Source organism: Amphiprion ocellaris, chromosome 21, assembly GCF_022539595.1.
Source record: "Amphiprion ocellaris isolate individual 3 ecotype Okinawa chromosome 21, ASM2253959v1, whole genome shotgun sequence".
Classification (NCBI taxonomy): domain Eukaryota; kingdom Metazoa; phylum Chordata; class Actinopteri; family Pomacentridae; genus Amphiprion; species Amphiprion ocellaris.
Genome location: NC_072786.1, coordinates 25881483 through 25903787, shown reverse-complemented (window position 1 = coordinate 25903787; position 22305 = coordinate 25881483). Strand labels below are relative to the sequence as shown.

Below are 22305 nucleotides of genomic sequence, written 5' to 3'. Positions count from 1 at the left end.
TCATTTCTAATATGTAATACAAGTAAAACCAATTCTTGATTATCAATAAAATGTCCTAAGATAATAAATGTAAACTAAACTGATATTTATAGCAGTTATTGACCTAATTAGTAATAATGAAACATGGTGCCTGAAATCGAAAATAAAAGTTTAATTGTTGCTCATTTACAAAATACAAGAAATACATTTAAAAACTTTTCAACCCCAAGTTGTGGTTTAAACAAAAGAGCCTCCAAAGGAATGACAACAGATTTAGTGTGAAAACAAAAGCAGACTGAGGGTTTGGGAATTTCATATTCACTTTAATAAACACAAAATTCATTTTGAAATCAACTGCAGAAGAATTGCAAAAAAAAAAAAGGGGGGAGGCTTTCAACCTTATAAAACTCACTGTTTTCACCAGCAACAACTGTCAATATTAGAAAACAGTATATAAAACACTAAACCCTGACTCACAAGAAAACTTTGACTTTTTTGGAAACTCATTCTGAACATTCCCTGCTGAACGGTAAATGACAGGATTGATTCCAGTTTCATGCCTGTGCTGGAGTTAGCAGCTAGTTAGCTTAGCATAAAGACTGGAAACTGGTGGTAACTGTTAGCCTAGCTCCTCCCAAATGCAACAAAATTCCAACTCCACAGCTAACAAATCAGTCTTTGTGCCATGCTAAGCTAACTAGTTTTTGGCTATAGTTGCGTGTGAGGGCAGTATTGATCCACCCAAAATGTCAAACTGTTCCTTTAAGGGCTGAAACAACAAAATAATCAATGCTCCAGGCTGTGGTTGTAACTGTAAATGTCTATTTTTATGGAGACCATGATGAGTTTTAGACTTCCTGAACAAACTGAGCTGAGCTGAACAAACATGTGTGTTAGTCCTCCCAGGCGAAGTCGAACGGTTGGAAATCATCTCTCAGCTGTTTGCAGCTTTCTTCTTCCTCCTCTCTGGTCTGTTTACACTCCTTCCAGTCGGCTCGAGTCGGGATGTTCAGAACCGCCTCACTGGCCAGAACCTCCCTGAACAACAAAGCTGTGTTTATATCACTTCAGACCACGTCACTTAGTCATTCTAATTGTCATTGTAGTTCAACAGTTGATTCTACAAGTTAAGGAAAACATATACTTACTGAGGCAAAATTGAAAATTATGACTGAAAATTGTATTTATACACTTTAAATTAACTTTTTAGGCCAAAATATTTACTTCAAAAAACAAGAATTGTGAGAAACTAAAACAAACATCACATTCAAAGTCCCAATTACTTTACAATAAGTGGAAAACTGTACTACACCAAAAAGCTGAAACAGCAAGTTTGAGGGAAGTGGAACTGTTTTTTACTTTTGAAAGTGAAAATTCCAAAGCTAAAACATTACATGAAAAAAAATCACAGTTACAAGACGCTAAGGATAAATTTACTTCACTTATAAGAAATTAACATTTGACATTTAATTAGCTAAATGAAAATAAGTTTAAAAAAAATTTGAGTTAAAATTCTTACTGTGAAACTAGTATCAAAAAAAGCATATTTATGGAATTGGAACAGTCTGTTTTGTAAAAGGGAAAGTCATGAGGTGGTTAAATACTATATTTAATAGTTGTTAAATGAAAATAATTAAAAAATGGACTCAAGGATTCAAATAAAGCATATAATAAATAATGTAATACACAAAACAGAGAAAAGATAAATACAGTGAAAAAAGAGATGCCGTTTTTGCAGCTTTCTTGGCTAAAAATATTGAATCTAATCATGTACGTGTCTTTATTTTGTGCTGCTTTGTTTCAACTAAGAACCTAAAGTTACACATTTCTAAAATAAATTACACCCAGATTAAAGCAGTTGTGTTCAGTTATAAATACAGACTGTTTTATGGAGACTGTTGCTCACCTTCCAAACTGCAGAGGAAAATGTTTCTGGATTCGGTAGAAGAGTTTCTCCCCCGAGTCCAACTCCACGTAGAAGTACGGTGTCCCTGGAGGGGCAATCTGAAAGCAAACGTTTAACACAGCTTTAATACTCACTGTTAGAAATCACATGTGTTTGTAGGAAGTTGATGTTTTTACCTGTTTGAGGTCGGTGTGTTCAGGAATCTCCATCAGCTCCATCTGCTGCTCCTGAGCCTGGACAGTAAACGCCTCCTTGATGTCCTCGGTGGTGCAGCGATCCAACGGAACCGGGACGACCTGAAAAACAAGAAAATAAAACTTCAACACATCCAGAACCACCAGTAAGTGATCAGAATAAATCTAAAAAATCACAATTAAGACCTGGAGTGAATGTGAATCACAGGTGTATAGATTATTAATGGCAGGCAGTGTATTTTAAAGGGTATTACTGATAATTTAATGACTGATTTTGATTTACTTTAAATATTTGCAAGTTTGGGTTCTTACGTAAAACACAACAAAGCATAATGGACCAGACCCAATTTTGTAGCCGAGAAAGCTGTGGAAACTGAATGAGATTTGGTTTTAGGCCTTATTTTAAGTTTCTGTATCTGAATGAGTGTTAAGTTATTTATTATATGCATTAATTGTGTGTATTGTCAGTACACAATGATGAAGCAGTGAGACAAAATAATAAAATATGTGAAACTATTACCTTTCAAAGTAAAAATTAGGAATCTTTAAAAGAAATATTTAACATAGAAACATCTAAGTTGATCTATTAAGTTGAAATTATGAAACGGTGAGTTGAAATTTTTACTTTTTTAAGTGACAATTATAAGATTCTACAACTAATGTCACATTTTAAAGTCAATTACAAGAAAATAATTAAAATAATTATATAACATATAACAACATAATTTGCTAATGGGTTAAAATGATCAAATAAATGTAACTTTCATTGTAACTTTGTAACTTTCAATGTTTGTGACACCAAAAAAATTCCTAAAGTCTGAAAAATCTGTAAATAAAAAAATGAGAATTTTACTTTTTAAAGTGTAAATGATAAGAAACTAAAGGAAATATTACAATTTAAGCAAAATGATTAAACAGGAGGTTAGAAATCGTCTTCAGTCAAAAATGCTCAAATAAGTCAATGAAATAGTTTTTGTAGGTCAATAACTACAATTTATATTTACTCAGGCAAGATTATGAGATAGTAACTATTAAAGTTAAATTCCTTCTGTGCACATTAGAACATAATCAAATAGAACATCTGTCTTTGCTGTATTCATGATGAAAAACACCTTAAAATGAATGACAACATTTTGGAGTCTTCATCCAGAAGTTGAGATTTTACTGCTTCTCTTGTCTCATAAACTCCTTTAACTGATGTTTAGCAGCTTTCTGGTGAGTATTAGCATTTTATTTATATGAAGCTGCATCAGAATATTAATGTATCACCAGACTGTGCAGTAAAATGATGACGTTTTCCTGCTTTAGTACCTGCAGCTGCAGGTGTTGACTCCTGTAGTTCCTCTCGAACAGAACACATCGTTGGCCTTTGCTCTTGTAGAAGCTCCTCATGGCAGACTTGTACTTTTCCATCTCCTCGACCACCTCGGAGCTCAGATCCACCACCGACTGGTAGTGACCGATGGGGAGGATGAGGACATGGAGGGGAGTCAGACCTCCTTTAGCCAGAGCCAGGTAACACTGGAGGACACATACAACACGGTGAATAGTCTTTACAGAGATGATGTAGAGTCATGTGAAACGTCTTATAGAGATGATGAACAGAGTCGTGGCAAACATCTTTATAGTCGTATGAAACGTCTTCATAGAAATTAAGTACAGGGGATCCTCGACATACGTTGGACTTCCGTTCCTACAGACTGATGTAAGTCGATTTTCGCCGTAATGACTTTCATGCATGTATGAATCATTTCACAGGAAGATAAAAGAACATGCTGCACTGTTTTTACAACTTGATCTAATAATGCTGATGTTCGTTGGTGTTTTGTCCTGTTCTGAGCATTTTATTAAATCTAATTTCACTTCCATGGTGTGTAGTCCTTAAGGCAGAATTATCGATGTACTTTTATTTTGAAAAAGTCTATATTTTGGAGTTGTCTGTTGACAGTTGTCACTTCCTGCTCGCTATTTTGATGTTTAGTTTTCCACACGTACATTCTTTTCTGGATGCACGGCTCTCTACTTTGTAAATGCCACAGAGGCAATATCATAAGTAATTCATTTAATTTTAGGACTTACTGGTTAAGTTAAAAGGATTTATTTACATGTATTTATGTTTTGTTCTGTTTTTGTTGCAGTTTTTACTCTGTAATGTGTATTAAGAGCCACAGTAAAGAAGTCAAGTTTGCTGCAACTTACTATTCATTTTGCAAACACGAGTTTAACTAGCTGGATGGAGATGGCTTAACTTTTCTTAATGTAGCACAGTCCAGGGTGGTGTAAAACCAGAGAATGTAAACAAAGCTGTCTTATAGCGCCGCGTAACGACGTATTCATCCGTTCTGCTCGCAAACTAGTTCCACGTAACCAGTTCCGATGAAACGACAAAACGCCGTAGGTCGAGAACGTCGTAAACCGAGGACCTCCTGTACCGAGTCGTGTGAAACGTCTTTATAGAAATGATGTACAGGGTCGTGAAAAATTTGTAGAGGTTATAAAAAAAGTAAAGAGCAGAAGCTTTATTAGTCAGTTACAGCTGCATATTTCAGCTGCTTGGTATAAACTCACGTGATCTCCTATGCTGATGACCAGGTGTTTCTCCACCTGAGGACTGGCCAGACAGAACCAGCAGGGACCAGTGGGCTGAGCTGGAACACAAGAGAAAAACACAAAAATATTAAACCACAACACTGTTAGTTTACATTTTAATCATTGAAACATACAGTAAAGATTTAGTACATAGAAATGCAAAAACTTAACCATTTTGCACCATTACAACTGTTTTAATTGGTTAATTGGTTCTGTTGTGTTGACAGAAAACGTGAAAAAACTTCTCAAACATGCTATTATATTGTAAGTAATTACATACAGTCTCAATAAATTAAAAGTTTAAGACAGTAAGTCCTTTTTTTTACATTTTAAGTTACTAAAATCTGTTAGAATTTATATTTTTTAGGTCAAAATGTTGAAGCAGTAATTAACTAATTATGATAGAGATTAAAAAAAATTTCAAGTAAATGAAATACTAAAAACACATATTTAATCACCAACTATTCAGATAATTGTTTTGAGTTCTTCTTGTGAAGACAAAAGTCCGTATTGTATGATAGCACCATGGTAAATGTGAAAAACGTCTGATTTCTTTAGTTGTTTATGGCAGTAAACTATCTTTGGGTTGTGATGAAGCGCTAATCATCTTATCAGTATTTTTTTTAACATTTTCTGACATTTCATAGACCAAACAACTAATCGATTACTCGAGAAAATAACAGAAAATGAATAGAATGGTTAGATGCAGCCCAAGTTTTAATTTATTTGGGATGTGCATATAGGGTTGAGGTTTAACTCTCTGTCGCCCCCTTGTGGAGGGTTTTAGCTTTTTTTTTTTTAGCTAATGAATGATCATTCTCTTCCCAGTGAATCGGTTAAATTCCTGTGATATTAACACAGTGACATAAGAACTGTTGTTTTCACAGACTGGCTGGACTCACGGTGTTTTCGCGGCTGTTTTTGTTGCCACTGTTGGTGTCTGTCTCCATGTGAAGGTCTTTTCCTGCCGCGACCTCGATTAGCTCCGCCCTGCTTGTTGCCGAGGTCGAAGAAGAACTGATGGGCTGGTTCCTGAACAGACGTCAGCACATTTGTCACATTTAAAACCTCAAAAGTACATCTAAAATCAATACAACCCTCTGAACTCTAAGCAGCTTCTGGGCGTTTTTTGCTCCTGTGACATTTTTCTTCACTGTGGGTTTATTTTTCACTGCAACCTAAAGTCCTCTGTTCACTGTTTCTGAGCCATGCTGCATAGATTTTATTGATCCAGCAGATTTGATTTTCCTCTCAGTCTCTCTTGTCGTCTCTGGTTTGTGTCTCGTCAGTCATTTTGTTTAGCTTCTGCCATTTTCAGTCTTTTTTTTCATGTTTTCTGTGTTGTTTTGTCTTTTTTGCCGTTTTATCTCCACATACTGTAGATAATTAACTATTTCCATGTTTCCACACTTTTCCTCTCTACTCTGCTCATCATCAGTAGAAAGATATTTCACCATGCTGAATGTATCTCCAACAACTTGCTCCTCTGTTCACTGTTTTTAAGCCGTGCTGCATTTATTTTATTCATCTGGTAGCTTTGATTTCCCTGTGTCTCTAAAATAGTTCAAAAGTATTTGAAAATTGTCCAGAACAACTCAAACATTGTCTAAAATAACTTCAAACTTGTCTGAAGTCACATAAAATTGTCCAAATTGACTAAAAATCTGTTTGCGGCACCAAAAAAATGTCCAAAATTACTTTAAACCAGCTAAAAATTATTAAAAATTTGTTTAATATGAGATTTGTTTGAGTCGTTGGACAATTTTTGGTCCAGTTTTGAGTCACATCAGTAGAAAGATGTTTCACCATGCTGAATGTATCTCCAACAACTTGCTCCTCTGTTCACTGTTTCTGATCCATGCTGCATTTATTTTATTGATCTGGTGGTCACAGGTGAATCAATCATTGTTTCTTAGTTGCACCGAAGACCTCAGAATCTGGTGCAAACTGTTAATTCTGGGCAATTTTTAAAGCTTAGATTTTGGTAATTTCCCGCAAGGAAAGTTCAAAAGACCATTGGAAATCTGAAAACCCAATGTTTTTCTCTGGTTTTACAGTTTCTAGTCTGATAAATGGTGTAACTTTGACCATTTTTTAAGACAACATGCCTTTCAAACCCAGGAGTGTGCTTTGGGGCTCAGAGGCTTGTCTGTATTATCATTGAGTTGTCCAGCTTTCTGAGTGTTGTGAATCCCCACAAAGAGGCTGTAGGACCAAGTTTTTGTCTCCAGTAACTTCTCCAGTTTACCTCTTCCTCTGTGCTACTAAATGCCGCCTTTTGTCTGTCCGTCTTGTCTTTGTTGGATCGTCTGTAGGGGTTTTCAGTCGTGTCCTGCGGCTGCTTCACCAGCTCTGACGGATCCATGGTCTTCATGGGGATGATGTTGAAGGCGTACAGATACTGCAGACACAAAGCATTGTCTTTATTCTTTGTCTTACTGATAATTTATAGTCAAGACAAGTGATCTTAATGCATTGGAGAATGTAAATAGTGAGCTTAATGCTACCAGGAGCCAAGTTTCCATTGAAGAAACCCTTTGAGGAACTTTACCCCGTTAAAACCTTCTTAAAAGTAAAGGAACCTTCAGGATGAGAAATGTAGAGTTGAAAAATCTGCAACTGCAAACAAGATTATTTAGTTATTGCTTTTTGTGTTTCCTGCTGGACTCTAGCCATGATTTTATCCAACTGTTACGCAAATCTGTAGCAAATCTTTGAAAATTAACGGTCTGTTTCCATTGATTGCTGTGCAGCAAAGAAACTCTGCTGCATAGTGTTATCAGAAGATGGCGCTATAGGCTACATATCTGTAACAAATATGGTAGAAGAAGGTTGAAAACACAACAAAACTTTGGCATGTACGAGATAAAAATGCCAAAATGTCTTCACAAATTGTCAAAAACCACCTTAAGTGAGTACAAAATTCCACAAAATTGGGGACGTTTCTTTGAATTTTGCCGTTTCTATTAACGTTTTCTAATGTGTTACTGCAAAATACTCATAAAAACACATCATCGTAACACAGCCAATGAGGTCCACCTTAAAATATCCTTCAGACTGATGGAACGCCACAGTGCAACACTTTGGACTCAGCTGTTTGCATTGTAGTTTATTGTCATTTAGAGCCTGTTTGATTAGATTATGATAAATAACGAAGCCAAATTAGCTGTTAGCATCTCCTGTTTGCAGTGGATTCATGCATGTACTAATAATTATCACTGGATAACTGTGAAACTGAATAAAACTTAAAAATGTGAAGATCCTCAGGCAATTTCTGAGCTCTTTGTTTCTACGATTCCTTTAGACGTTTCTTTTTAGAGGTTATGAAATCCTCGGGAAGTTTACGTCACATGTGTTAAGATTTTGAATCCCGACTGAAGAAAAGTGACATTTTTGGGAATAAATCGCTGCACACAGGTTAAAGTTTAGGCTTTTTTTTTTTTTTTGCCAAATAGCTGCTTTGACTCATGTTTAATCAAAAAACCGTTGTCAACAATTCTTTGCCACACAGGAGAAACTCACCTTCTTCTTGGCGGGGTTGTTGACGGTCGCCAGGGCGATGAAGCGGCTGACGTGTTGAGCGTTTTCCTGGAGAACGACGTGATTCCTGAAGACAGAAACACATGTACAGTACCGTTAACACACCATGCAACACGGAAGGAATATACAAGATCAGTCGCTGTTTTGTTCTACTAATGGGAAATAAAGCAGGTTAAAATAAGCTAGAAATATTCCTTATATACATCTAATTTCAAAGTTAAACTGCTAAAAACAACATGCATCTGAGTTTTTATTCTAAGTCTGTGTTTTACTACCATTTCCCTTCAGCTAAGTCGCTGTATGCTAGATTCTCAAACCACTTAAATATTTGCTAAAATGTCAACGTGCCACATTTCCACCACTGTAAACAAGATGTTAACCCTCAGATCCCCCTCAAATCACCAAAATTACACCAAATAGCACCAAAAAAACAAAAGAATCATTGGATTTTCCTACCGTTAGATGCTGAACTAATTGGGTAATGTGCTGTTCCATTGGAAAAATGACCTAAATCTAAGCTTAAAATTTAATATATATTAATATTTCATCAAAATTAATTAATTCTACATGCTTGTCCAAAAACATTACCAAAAAATTAACAGTTTGCACAAAAAAATTCTGTAAAAAACAAAAAATTCTGCAATCCTAAGTGCTACCAAGAAGCTATTAATAACTCAACTGTGACCAACGGTAAGATGACAAAAATTGAGAGTTTTCAGGTTGAACTGCAGGCAGTTTAGTCATCACGATGTTGGAAGATACATTCAGCATGGTGAAACATCTTTCTACTGCTGACATGGAAAGTAGTGTGAAAAGGTTTGTGGAGGCTGGAAACATGTAAATAGTTATCTATAGTATGTAGAACTTCCATTGGTTCCAGTGGTGGTAATCTGTGGACACTTGGAAACCATTGGACATGTTGATTCCAGATTTGTTTTCAATTTCTATAATGTAATTAATCAAAGAAATTCAACTTTCGTTTTTTATTTAGCACTGTTTTATAGCATTCTAACTGTGTCAAACTGCACAGAAGACATTTCTGAGTTCTCTCTCCTTCTAGTCATGGTTGTTTTGTTTCTATACAGCTGCAGGACTTTATATTGAAGAAAATGTGACCAAAAACACCCAGAAACTGCTTGGAGTTCAGAGGGTAATTTATTCTGATAAAAGAAAATACACTTTACCAGCATCCCTCTGTAGTCTCACCTGTATGGGAGTCTTTCATAGTGAGCGCCCTCTAGTGCAGCGAAGTGGTATCGCGGTTTCAGTTTGTCGGCGAGGTTGGCAACGGAGCTGCTTCCACATGACTTCGTGTTCACTTCCTGTAACAGAGATGCAAAGAAACGGTTTCCTTTGATGGTCACTTTAGTATAAACTAAATGGAACTGATTCAGTCTTTTCAGATATTTGTTCGTCCAGCAGTTCTAAATTTATCAGTAGTAGTAGAGAACGTTGTGTTACCGGGTTGTTTCCGTAGTTCCAGACTCCTCGCGGCCACTGCGACGTCAGCAGGATGTCGACGCCTCTGAACTTGGAGTTGTTGATCAGTGGAGTAACGAGGGCCGACAGGTCTTTGGAGGTGAAGCAGTGAGACGGAGCCGGTTCCTGAAGAGCCTCCTGACCGCTGACGTAGGCGATCTGTAGCCCCGACACACCGGTAAACACACCTCGACGACCTGGAAAGTACAGCGCGTTGAAGCTTTAATGTACAAACCACCAGGTCCGCTTTCAATCATGAAGGATGTTTCAATCCTCTTGAGTTTTGTTTATGCTTTAAAACTAGGGAATGTTCTTTACCCTTTGATGCGTAACATGGGTCAAAAGATACCCACATTTAATGGAATATGGGTATCTTTTGACCCATGTTGCGCATCAAAGGGTTAAGATCGCGATCAGGGCCAATCAAAAATTTGGAAGTTAACGCATCAAAACTTCAAAAATTAGAAAATTTTTGCATTGAAATGGCACAAATGTGGATATTAATGCATCAAAAGGTCAAAACAATAAAATTTTTTGACCCGAGATGTCACACTTTGACATTTGTCGCATCAAAATGTCAAAAATTTGGAAGTTAACACATCAAAACTTCAAAAAATTTTAACATTTTTGCATCGAAATGGCAAAAACATGGATATTAATGCATTGAAAGGTGAAAAAGGTAAAATTTTTTGACCCGAGATGTCATATTTTGAAATTTCTTGCATTAAAAAAGAGATTAAAAATGGACACATGAACCAATTTAAACTCTCAAACAGTGGTCAGTCTGGACGGTGAAAGTTAGTGACTGAAAGTCTCCAACGGTACAGATTACATATAAAACATATCTGTGATTATTTGTAGGTAATTGCAGTAAAACTCTCTCCACATAATAATGCACCTGCGTAAACTCATTGCTGCGCCTCTTCTTACCCAGATACGTGATGTTTTCGGCCAGTTCGCAGCCGTCAGCGTTGGTGAAATTCTTCACTGTCTCCTGACTCGCTGCTCCGAGGATGTAAGTGTGGATGGGAGCTGAGGAGGGACAAAAGAGAGTTTTTTTATACAGAAGAAGAAACTTTCATTTTGTATTACATCTGCCATCTACGTTTCACCACAGGGGGCGCTGTTGCTGTATTAATGACTTTGATTTTGCATATTTTTAAAACCATAACTCATTGGAACGGCGCCCCCCTGTGGTCACGCTTTTTAACAGTCACAGAATATTGTGTAATACCAGTAAATGCACTACCAAATATAAGTAGAAATACACAACATCTGCCTTAATGTAACTACGAGGTCCTAAAATAGTTCCTGGGAGTGTTATCGCAGTAGAAACAGGTAGTTTTCCAGATGTTTGCACCTTTCTTAGCTCCAGTTTTGTATTGCTGCCATTCGGATTCGGTCTCAGGCGTCATTCCAAAAAACTCTCCGACGCACAACAGCAGCTGCAGGACGACAAACAACAATGCACCGATGACCCACAATGTAATTAGAATGTACGTATTAAAAGTCTAATTATGATATTTGGGTTGTTTTCTGTCTCACATCAAACTGTCCCGTCTTCTTCTGGATGGTCTGGACTCGATTGAACAGAGTGCTGAGTCGGCCTTCAACATCCCCACATGCCAACCTGCAAACAGACATATGTTTTAATGGTTTATAAGGTAAAATAGGTCCTCTAAATAACTATATAATCATTCTACTACTCATAAATTAATCTATATTCCTTTAAAGGCACTTTAAAATGACTCTGGGATAGTTTCAGTTTGGAAAAGTGCCAAACACGTGTCTTTACATCAGTAGTATGTTGAAAATTAATACAAAAATAATAAAGAAATTCATATTTTATCTCATTAAAGTAAAATATTCTATTTAAATTGAACGTATATATGCTGAACTCGTCATTCCTAATTACTAACATGGATTATAAGCTTTATCACACCTTACCATGTTTATAAATGTGCTTTTGAGCAACAAAACCTTAAATGGTACAAATTTTAAATGAGATTCGACATGTGGTGAAGTGAAATTCACTTAAATTATCTACACTTTCAATAAGGTTCAACATCTGGAAAATTAAAATTGACATATTTTGGTGGGAATCATGAATGCTGATGTTTTAATTTTGAATAACTATCAGTGATTATGCTTCTAAATCACCTCTTGTAGTTTTAATATACGTGAATAATAGTAAATAAACCTTAAATCCTCCACATTTGAACAAGGTTTAACATGAGGCAATTCTCTTTCAAATAAAGTATTTTGGTGAAGTCTTTGCAGGCCGAATTTTTCATTTACAATTACTGATGTCGATTATTCCCCCGCATGACTTCTAATTGTGTATTTAAAGGTGTAAATGAGTAATAAAACCTTAAATTGTGTAAATTGTGGACGAGGTTTGAGCCGGGATTTGAACGTTTCGCTTGGATTTCAAGTTTTTAGGTGGGATAGATGTATGCCGATTTTCTTATTTCCATTTACTTCTATCGATTATTTATCTATTTCACACATCTATAATAAAAAAAAACATGTTTATTGGTTAACGTAAAGTTACATTGCCTAATTTTGAAGGAGGTTCTGTAAGAATCGTGACGTTTTGCATGAAATTACCTGGAGGAATCGGAATAACTTTTACCTACAGACATTTAAATGTGATTTTAAAGGATTTATTTCTAATCAAGGATGTTTAAAAAGCCTTTAATGAACGTTTTTAAGCAAACAGTGAATTCTAACAGACCTTCAGTCACAACCAGATGAAAACAACACGAAATAAAAACCCCTAAATTAAACGTTTTAACAACAACAAACGAAGCTAAACGTAATTAAAGTATTTCTGATTGTAAACTCACACTCTGACCGGCTGTTCACCCATCTCTCTGTTTTTTTTTCTTTAATGAGCTGAAAATTTATTTTTTAGATTTTCGCAGCTTCAACGTTCAGTCCGTCGCTAATAGGAGTCCGGCCGAAACAGCAACGGAACTTTTGTTTATCAACAATTGACGCACAGTTCAGCTACAAAACATGGTGACGACATACACATTAAAGAAGAGGCACGGTTATTTAGTAAATGTTTATATTTTTACTATGCAAAAACAATTATTTCAACCAAACAGACAATAAATAAGTAAAGGCGTTACCCGGACACGTTTTTAGAGCGGACAGGCTGGTTGCCAGATTTGATTCTTACCTGTTAACTGGAGTCAAAACATGTAGTTGACTTTTTTTTTTTAAATTACCTTTTACACAGCTTGTATGGAAGCCCGTTTCCGCCACATGAAAAAAAAGTCACACGCTATCTCATAATTATGAGATACAAAGTCAAAATTATGAGATACAAAATCATAATTATGAGATACAAAGTCAAAATTACTAGATACAAAGTCATAATTATGAGATACAAAGTCAAAATTACTAGATACAAAGTCATAATTATGAGATACAGAGTCATAATTATGACTTTCTATCATAATTATGAGATAGCATTTGACTTTTTTTTTCAAGTGGCAGAAACGGGCTTCCATAGATTTCAACCACATCTCAGTGTTCAAAACGAAGTCACTATCAGTGAAGCACAGTTTGATTTTCTGTTAAACTAAACTGTATGATATAATATTTAGACAACGTTGTTTTTGCTGTTAAAATATTACATTAACAGACATCCCCCCCCCCCTTATTTATATTATCTGAATTATAATAACCAAACAAAAGCATGAAAACTATGGAAACATGAAGTGTAAATACAATATATTCTATCAGGTTTGATCATTTGTTGGCTTTGTTTGATGCACACGATAAAAAGTGATTTTTTTTTGTTTTTTTCCACTCCTAATAAATGAAATGAGCAATCTGAACACGGAACTTTAACATGTGGGAAAATATAATAATATAATATATAGAAAAATACATAATTTTCTTACATTTTATGAATAAAATGATTAATATAGACAGTATGTACCTAACAAAGAAAATAATTGCTAGTTAGAGAATAAGCTATGAAACAGTCAAATCACTGTATAATATAAACTTACCTGATTTATTTAAATGTTAATGTTAAGGCCTTATAATATCACATATAATACAAAATGACATGACTAATTTAAATGTTTAGGTTTACAACATATTATATATATATATATATATATATATATATATATATATATATATATATATATATACATAAAAAACAAATCAATAGTATTAAATCTAATTCAAATTTACCTGAATGGATAAAAAGTTAAGACCTTACAAAATTATTTATTTAAGAAAATGCCTGCCAGGTTTAAATATAAAGGTTAAGACCCTATATTAATGTTCAATATACAAATTTACCTGACTAGTTTAAACATTTAGGTCAAGATGTTTCAGTATTTTTAGTTATACAAATTTACCTGAATAAAATTAAGATTGAATAGAAATATATTATATATGGAAAAAAATAATTCACCCAGCTAATTAGATAAAGATCAGATAATATTATACATAAAAGACAAATTCACCTGACTAAATAAAAATAAAAATGACAAGGTTGTACTAGCAAAACTAGTGAAAATAGTTATTCATTAATAATCTGTTAATAGACTTTTTATTTTATCATCTGTAATGTTAATTTTAGATCTTAATGCAAAAATTTTGAATTAAAAAATATACAGAATCAACACAAAAGTTAGCAACAACAAAGATCCTGCAATATTATTTAATATACAAATTTGCCTGACTAATTTAAATATCAATAAATTATATACATTTATTTTATTGTCTGTAATGTTAATATTGGGTCTTAGCACAAAAAAGTAATAATATTTAATCACAAATTTACCCGAATAATTTAATATAAATACATTACAATGACAAACTTATCTGACTTATAACATAGTTGAATATTAATATTCTTTTGATAAACTAACTGATTGATTGTCTATATTGTAAATTTCTGTTCTTCATTTAAAAAAAATAAATAAAAATGCGCAGAATCAGTGAATTAAGTGGTTAAAAAGCGGATTTTCCCTCCGGTCTACGGATTAGTGTCGGACCTGGCGCCCCGGCGGGCCTCGCTCCATCCTGGCACTTCGCTCCATCCTGGTAACTCGCAAGTCCCCGGACCAAAAACAGGAAGTAAGTAGCCAAATCAAACGCAAAATTCACTTTCTGTTCGGTGGCGGGAGCCGCTCAGAGACGCCCGGACGTCGCGGAGCCGCAAAATCCCCGCAAAAACCGAGAACGGAGCGGCAGAAGTGCGTGAAAGCGCACAGACGCCATAAGCTTCACCTTGTCGGGGAACATGGCGCCGGAGAGTTTTCATTTAGCTGCTAGTCGGCTGGATGCTAACGTTTAGCATCGATGCGGAGCGCCTCAAACTGCGGCATAAATTCAGCTTCTGTTCAAACTACATTCCTGCTCTACTGTGTTCACACTAGAAGCTGTAAATTAAATTATAACATTCATGTAACTGGACATAAACGACGCGTTCATCTTTGCGCAGAATCCGCCTTTCAAATAGCGATGGATGCGACCCAAACTCCTTACAAAAAATAGCTACTTTTACACTTTCTTCCTGATTACCAAACAACAACTGCAATGCAGATTCTAATTTGACGTTAAATCTTTTAAAAGTGACCCTTGCAACAATTCGGTGATCATACATCCCAGAATATCACAACACATTTTAATAAATTAAACCCAAACTACAAGCTTATTATATACAACTGTTCCTCCTGTAAACAGAGGAGGGCGGCAGCGAGCAGTTAACGCTCAATAAATAACTATATTTCTACTAAAATAATTCAATGGATCAGTCCTCACCCGAATTTACCCAATACATCTAATAATAAATAAAATATCATAAGTACTGATATGAAAGTTAAGTTCTGGCTAATGTACATTTTTTTCTTTAAATTTGACTACTTTTCAAGGGGTTTTGGTGTAAATTTAAGAAAAACACCACATCGCTGCTTTACTACATTTCAACTAGAGGGCTTTTCTTGTTTTTGTAACGTGAGTGTAAATAATCATGTCTGTTTTTGTGCAAATACAAGTAGTAAAATCTTCTTAAAGTGACCCAGGCTACAGTTCTTTGCACATACAATTCAAATTATTACAAAGTATTTTAATAAATTAGGCCCAAACTACAAGTTCATTATTTACTTTGTACTGTCTGCAAGTGTGCAAATTTCCTTCAAATTTGTCTGTTTTTAAAGGAAGTTTGGCATGAATTTCATGAAGAAAAACACACTTTTTCACAGCTTTTCTCCTTTCCTAAGTGTACCCAGCCCACTTAATGATGAATAAAATAGAAATAGTAATAAAAAAACTGGAGTACCTGTGGATAACCAGTTTGCAATTCTCTGTTTTCTATTTTAATTGTTTTAAAGCAAGTAAAATATATAAAATATGAGTGAAAGTGCACTTAATTGCAGCTCTACACTGCCTGTTCCTCAGTGTAAAGTTTCCATTCCTTATAGCTATAAATGCTCATTAATTTATGTTTTTTCATGAGTAAATTGTTAGAATATGAAATATTGTAGGATGCTAACATACATTTGCATAATTAATATTATTGTCAGGTTTTAACATTATTTATTTAGTCAGGTAAAATAATATTTTATATTACACTGTGTGGTTTTAACCTTAATATTTAAACTTTTTAGGTACATTTATGGTCATATTTCTCTATTGGCTCAATCAAACCTTCAGAAAAAAAAGGTTTTATCACTTTAATTAAATTATTTGTGTTTATTCATGTTGTATTTTTGCATTTGTGGTCTTTTTACTTTTATCTTTATTATTGTTTTGTTACCTTTGCTTCACTTTTCACAAGCCAGCATTTAAAAATACAGGAATTTATCACAATCTTGCTGATTTTTAAAGTCAAATATTAAATATTCGATATAACTTAAATGTTTTATACATAATTTATTCTTATAACGTATTTCAACAGTATTTCAACATATCGTGACCATTTCAGACTCCTTTCTTTAACTAAAATACGGTGGAAGGTCTTCACATAAATTTAGATTTTTATTCAGATATCATTATAAATTATTTCTATCCTGAGTTTTCCACACTATAATGACAAAACATGACATGTTGTACGTTTTATTTTTAGAGCTGAATAGCAGCAGTCGAGTGTAATTTCGTTGAAAGTGGCTGAATTTTTAATGTTCTGTAAAGCTGAGATTTGTCACTTTCATGTGTTTTTTTTTAACTGCAGATTTTCACTTAGATTCACCAACAGTCGATCCTTTTACATCAAGAAAGCTATTTTTCACTAAAATACTTCCACTTACAAGAGCACATTTTAATTATTTAACCTAATTTTGTTAAACTATTCTAATAATTTGCTAAATTCTTGGGTTTAAAATAAAACCACAGCATGCGTCACTCATATAAATGCCTTAAAAATAAATAAATGTCCTTTTTTTCTGCTAGGTTTAAAACATAACAATTAAAACTACGCTCTTTATGTTTCTTCACCATATTTACAATAATAGTTTGTGTATTAATATATGCATATAGTGTATAATGCTCCAAAAGTATACAGTTTTTACTTTGACTGTATACTACACTTATTGTACATTTTGCCTTTTATATTTTTCTTATTGTTTATTTTTACTTACTGCATATTTTTTGCATATTAATCTTTTTTTTTATGTTTTCATAACGACATTCTTTCTGCTCTAACAACCTAATTTCCCCTAAAGTATTCTATTCTATTAAATATTAATTACCAAAATCCTTAAGTTCTAGCTGACTAATGTGACTAATTTTGACCCATTTGGAAGCAAATTTTCAACAAAATTTGTCAGTATTTGCTGCTTTATTTCACTCTAAATTTAATATTGTTTGGGTTTTGACTGTTGGTTGAGCAAAACAAGGAATTTTAGTGAGAAAATGTGATTATTTTCATTATTTTTAGGATGTAAATGACTAATTGCTGGTTAAAAAACATCACCCTTAGCTGTATCTAGCATTTAGAACACCCAATTTTCTGCTTTTTCTGTCTGTTTTGAGACTTTAATGTGTTTTTTTAATATCACCTGTTGTTTCCACGGGTCTGTAACACAAATACAGACTTGTTGCTGTGAAATTATGTGAAATTATCGTGTTTTTTTGCAGGTTCAGGATGAGTTCGGCTGCAGATGATGAAGACGCTGCAGCTTTAGAAACAGTGAAGTCGGTAACGTTGACTCAGGACAGCGATGGAAGTATCATCCTGCACTGTCCTCCCAACGGTGGGTTAAAACACACAAAAAACGTCTTTCTGCGTCTTTTATTATAGTTTAAATCCATCAAACATCCAGAATATCTAAATAAAACTGTTAAAAACTGTTTTTACACAGTACATTCAGCCACTTTTAGCTTGTTTCTGCTGCTCCCTGGTGGCCAAAACACTCACTTATTGCAGGTTATCAATCGTCTGTTAGTGATCAATCGTTAAAGTTGTTTGGTTTTTTTTTGTTTTTTTTACAATAAATAATGCTTTATTGTGTGCAGATGAAGATTTGGAGCCTCTTCAGAAGAAACTTCGACTCTCCACAGAAGAACAAGACGACTCGGACACTCCTCAGTTCTCCGTTGTCACTTTACCCAGTGAGAGGTTTTATTTTTTATCACTGACTTATTGTGTAAATTGAGCTTTCCAGGTGGATTTATCTAAAAATTAATGCACCCCAAAACCTTTACTCAGATGTTTCAAACCATATGGATGAAAAAACATCCATCTATTGTACTTTAAAACTAATTTCTTTGGTTGCAGGACTTCCTGAGGCAACAAAAACTAGACAATTAATGTATTTTCTAATGTGCTTAGTGATGGAACAAAATGTTCAAGAAAATATAATTTATTATTTCATATTTTTAATGTTGTGACTATCAGTTGGTATTTCTGTTGTACCACATGACCTCAAGGTATCTCTGCAGGTAACTACTAATATATTAAACTTTACAGATGACTTTAACTAAAGTTTATGATGCTTGCTGGTGCTGAAATGTAGGTGGAGGTGGAGAGAACTAAACTTCGATGACATATTTAACGTGTAGTTTTAGTCTTGGTTTAGGAGTTCCTTTGGGGGCTGGTTTTAGACCAAGTTTAGACTGGTTTTGTACCAGTTAGGGACTTTGTTTGAACTTATTTTAGGCTTTTTCTAGTTTTATACTGGTTTTATATTACTTTTAGGCTAATTCTAAGATAAATTTGGGTGGTTTTGGACCTAGTTTAAGTTTGGTTTCCAAAATGGTTTAGGACTTGTTTTCAGATTGGTTTTAGTCTTGGTTTGAGACCAAGTTTAGGTAGATTTTGGACTTCTTTTAGACATTTTTTTTACTAGTTTTGCACCAGTTTGGACTTATTTTAGATTGTTTCTGGTATGATACTGACTTTCGGTTGATTATAAACTCATTTTGGATGATTTTGGACTTGGCTCGAGGCTTGTTGTATACTAGGTTAAGATTGGTTTACAACATAATTTAGGACCGGTTTTCTGATTGGTTTTAGTCTTGGTTTGGGAGTTCCTTTGGGGGTTGGTTTTTGTTCAAGTTTAGGTAGATTTTGAACTTCTTTTAGACATTTTTGTACAAGTTTTGTACCAGTTTTGACTTACTTTAGACTGTTTCTTTATGATACTGACTCTAGGATGATTCTAAACTCATTTTGGATGGTTTTGAACTTGGTTTTAAGCTTGTTTAAGACTAGCTTAACGCTGGTTCACAACGTGATTTAGGACTGGTTTTCAGATTGGTTTTAAAGTAGTTTTAGTCTTGCTCTGGGAGTTCTTTTGGAAGCTGGTTTTAGACTAAGTTTAGGTAGATTTTGGACTTCTTTTACACACTTTTTGACTGGTTTTGCACCAGTTTTGACTTATTTTAGACTGTGTCTTGTATTATACTGGCATTAGACTTCTTTCAGGTGGTTAAAAGAATCTTTGTGAATTCTGTGAATATATTCAGAATAACAGGAAGTGTTTTTAATGATTGATAAATTAACCTTTAGAGCAACTAATGGGTTCCTCTGTGGGGATCATTTGCTTCCACTAAACTGAACTTTCAAACATCCATTTCAAAAACGTTCTTGCTCTTTTATTGCGATCTAATATAAAGGATATTTTTAACATGTGTGAGGTCTAAATTCAAGACAACCTTTTCTTGTCGTCAGTATCGGAGAACGACGAGAGTTTCGAGGTGACGATGACGGCGACAGCAGACGGAGATCTTTCTGAGGATGGAGTTGCCCAGATCCAGGTAGAGGTGAAGTTACCCTTTGATTATCATTTTATTTTATTACTGTTATTCACTTTTTAGCAGATGTGTACTTTATTGTAGTTTTCTAATTGAGGTGAAAACTTAGAAATGATAATAATGTGTTAATTTCAGGTCACAGATCAGATTTACAAAAGATTTTATCAGCTTTTTGGTTAAAGCTAAGAAAATATGTAAGAAAATGATCCGGAAGACTTTGTTTCTGATGAATTTGTGGGCTGATAGTTGAGTTGGTTTGTTCAGATTCTTCAGGAGGACGAAGATTCTCTGTCGCCCAGTCAGAAGACAGAAGTGTCTCCGGTCAGTCAGGCCTGGTTCACCACCAAAGAAGACAAAGACACTCTGGCTAACAAAGGTACTGTCAAGAGTTGAACTTCTAAAGATGGCAGCTCAGTTGAACTTTCTGACTTCATACTAAGTGCATTAAAGAGAGAATACCTAAATCAGAGACAGATTTGGCTTTAAATCAGCTCCAGTCACCAGTTTTTAAAGATTATTGGCAGGTTGGTTGTTCAACAGGTTGAAGACGTCGCCTCAGTTCTTCTGTGGATTCAGTGTCTTCTGTCTCTAATTATAATACAGATTGACTCCATGATTCTGGACTAGTTTTAGACTTGATTTTTAAGCTGTTTTCTGACTCATTTTAGACAGTTAGTGGACTTGGTTTGGACTTGGTATTAGACTGGTTTTGGACTAGTTTTAGACTGGATTTTGAATTTGACCACTTTAAGACTGGTTCTGTACTTTATTTAGGACCATTTTAGACTGATTTTAAGCTTGTTTTGGAATTGGTATTGATGTTGATTGTAGACTGGTTTGAGACTTGGTGTTTGACTTATTTTGGATTTCTTTTGCCTGATTTTAGACTAGTTTTGATTTTCGGTTTCTGACAAATTTTTACACTGGCTCTAGGTTTGATTTGGATTGGTTTTGACTAGTTTTTGACAGGTTTTTGACTAGTCTGAGACTGGATTTGGACTTCATTTTGGACTAGGTTTTTGATTTGATTTTAGTCTGTGTTTGGATTAGTTTCGGATGGGGTTTTTGACTTCATTTTGGACAAGGTTTTAGACCCTTAGACCAACTTTAGACTGGATTTTGGTTTGATTTTGAATTGGATTTTGGTTTGGTTTGATTTTGAATTGGATTTTGGTTTGGTTTTAGACTTGGTGTTGGACTGCTTTTAGACTAGTTTTAGATTGAGTTTGACTTTGTTTTGGACTGGTTAGAGGACTCATTAGAGGAGTTTAGAATACCTTTAGACTTTTGAACTTGTTTCAGACAGGTTTTGATCTGTTGTGGACCTTCTAACTTGGTTTTTCTTTTATTTGTTAGACTGGATTTGGACTTGAACTGTTTTGGACTTTATTTTGGACTTCATTGAGACTGATTTTGGATTGGTTTTAGGCTAGTTTTGGCTGGTTTTCAATTAGGTTTTGGACTTTTTACACTGGTTATACAGAATATATCCCCTTTGCGCCCCACAAGTCGTGTCCTTTTCTACAGTGTAAGCTGATATTTGCCTGTAATCGAAAAAAAGTGGGTCACAAGTCAGATGAAAAGTTGCTAATTTAAGTTTGTTAAGAGTAGACATATTTAGTTTCAAAAATGTTCAATAGATTTTTTTTCACCATTTTGTGTAGAAACATGCAGATGTTTCTTCTTAACCATAAAAAATGATTTCATCTTGTTTGATTTAGTGTTTGTTTGACTTCAGGTCATAAGTGGAAACAGGGAATGTGGTCTAAAGAGGAGATCGACCTTCTGATGAGCAACATCGACCGATATGTGAAGGTGCAACACCATCCATCGCTGCATCTCATTATTTTATGTCTTTATGCCACATAAAGATGTTAACATCTGAAACATTTTCTCAGAGTCGTGGTATCGAAGATCCTGCAGAGATCATTTTCGAGATGTCCAAAGAGGAGAGGAAGGATTTCTACCGATCGGTGGCTTTGGGACTAAACCGGCCGCTGTTCGCCGTCTACAGAAGAGTTCTACGAATGTACGACAACCGAAACCACGTCGGAAAGTGAGTTCACTAAGATGGCAAAAAACACACTGAAACTTTAGCATTTTCCCAGTTTGAGGAGTAATTTGCGTTTTTTCCTGCAGGTACACTCCTGATGAGATAGAGAAGCTTAAAGCGTGAGTATAACCTCATATAGCATCAAAAATTCACATTAGCGTTTTGGACTGGCTTTAGACTAGTTTTAGAATAAGTTTTTGACTACATTTTAGGCTGTTTTGGACTAGTTTAGGCAGGCTTTAGGACTTTTGGACACAGTTTTTGATTAATGTTTGGACTTGGTTTCAGATTATTTTGGTCTGGTTTAGGACTGCATTTTAGACTTGATTTTAGAG

At 34.6% G+C, this 22305-nt stretch overlaps 2 protein-coding genes across 6 annotated transcripts in view; one reads left to right on the top strand and one right to left on the bottom strand.

Moving 5' to 3' along the window:
- Nucleotides 1–136: 136 nt before the first annotated feature.
- On the bottom strand, nucleotides 137–12683 carry cwf19l1 (CWF19 like cell cycle control factor 1). The gene is made up of 14 exons (XM_023285590.3): nucleotides 12537–12683; nucleotides 11233–11317; nucleotides 11048–11132; nucleotides 10618–10719; nucleotides 9670–9884; nucleotides 9415–9530; nucleotides 8191–8275; nucleotides 6917–7069; nucleotides 5571–5700; nucleotides 4648–4727; nucleotides 3391–3600; nucleotides 2062–2181; nucleotides 1886–1983; nucleotides 137–1017 (listed from the first exon to the last, which is right to left on the bottom strand). The coding sequence occupies exons 1-14, from the start codon at nucleotides 12557–12559 to the stop codon at nucleotides 873–875; spliced, it is 1647 nt and encodes a 548-aa protein (XP_023141358.2). The 5' UTR covers nucleotides 12560–12683; the 3' UTR covers nucleotides 137–872.
- Nucleotides 12684–14718: 2035 nt separating this feature from the next.
- The window catches only part of dmtf1 (cyclin D binding myb-like transcription factor 1), a 33306-nt gene continuing 25719 nt past the window's right edge, over nucleotides 14719–22305 (top strand). For 4 of the 5 annotated variants that reach the window (XR_008600166.1, XM_055006357.1, XM_023285589.3 and 1 more), the window contains exons 1-8: nucleotides 14719–14799; nucleotides 17800–17915; nucleotides 18178–18273; nucleotides 19835–19926; nucleotides 20182–20293; nucleotides 21656–21732; nucleotides 21816–21973; nucleotides 22057–22089. Coding sequence is in view for 4 of the 5 variants with exons in the window: in XM_055006357.1 (XP_054862332.1) it covers nucleotides 17807–17915; nucleotides 18178–18273; nucleotides 19835–19926; nucleotides 20182–20293; nucleotides 21656–21732; nucleotides 21816–21973; nucleotides 22057–22089 (677 nt within the window). In the remaining variant the exon portion in view is untranslated. The remainder of the gene's footprint in view (nucleotides 14800–17799; nucleotides 17916–18177; nucleotides 18274–19834; nucleotides 19927–20181; nucleotides 20294–21655; nucleotides 21733–21815; nucleotides 21974–22056; nucleotides 22090–22305) is intronic. The other variant, XM_023285588.3, reaches the window with a different exon arrangement.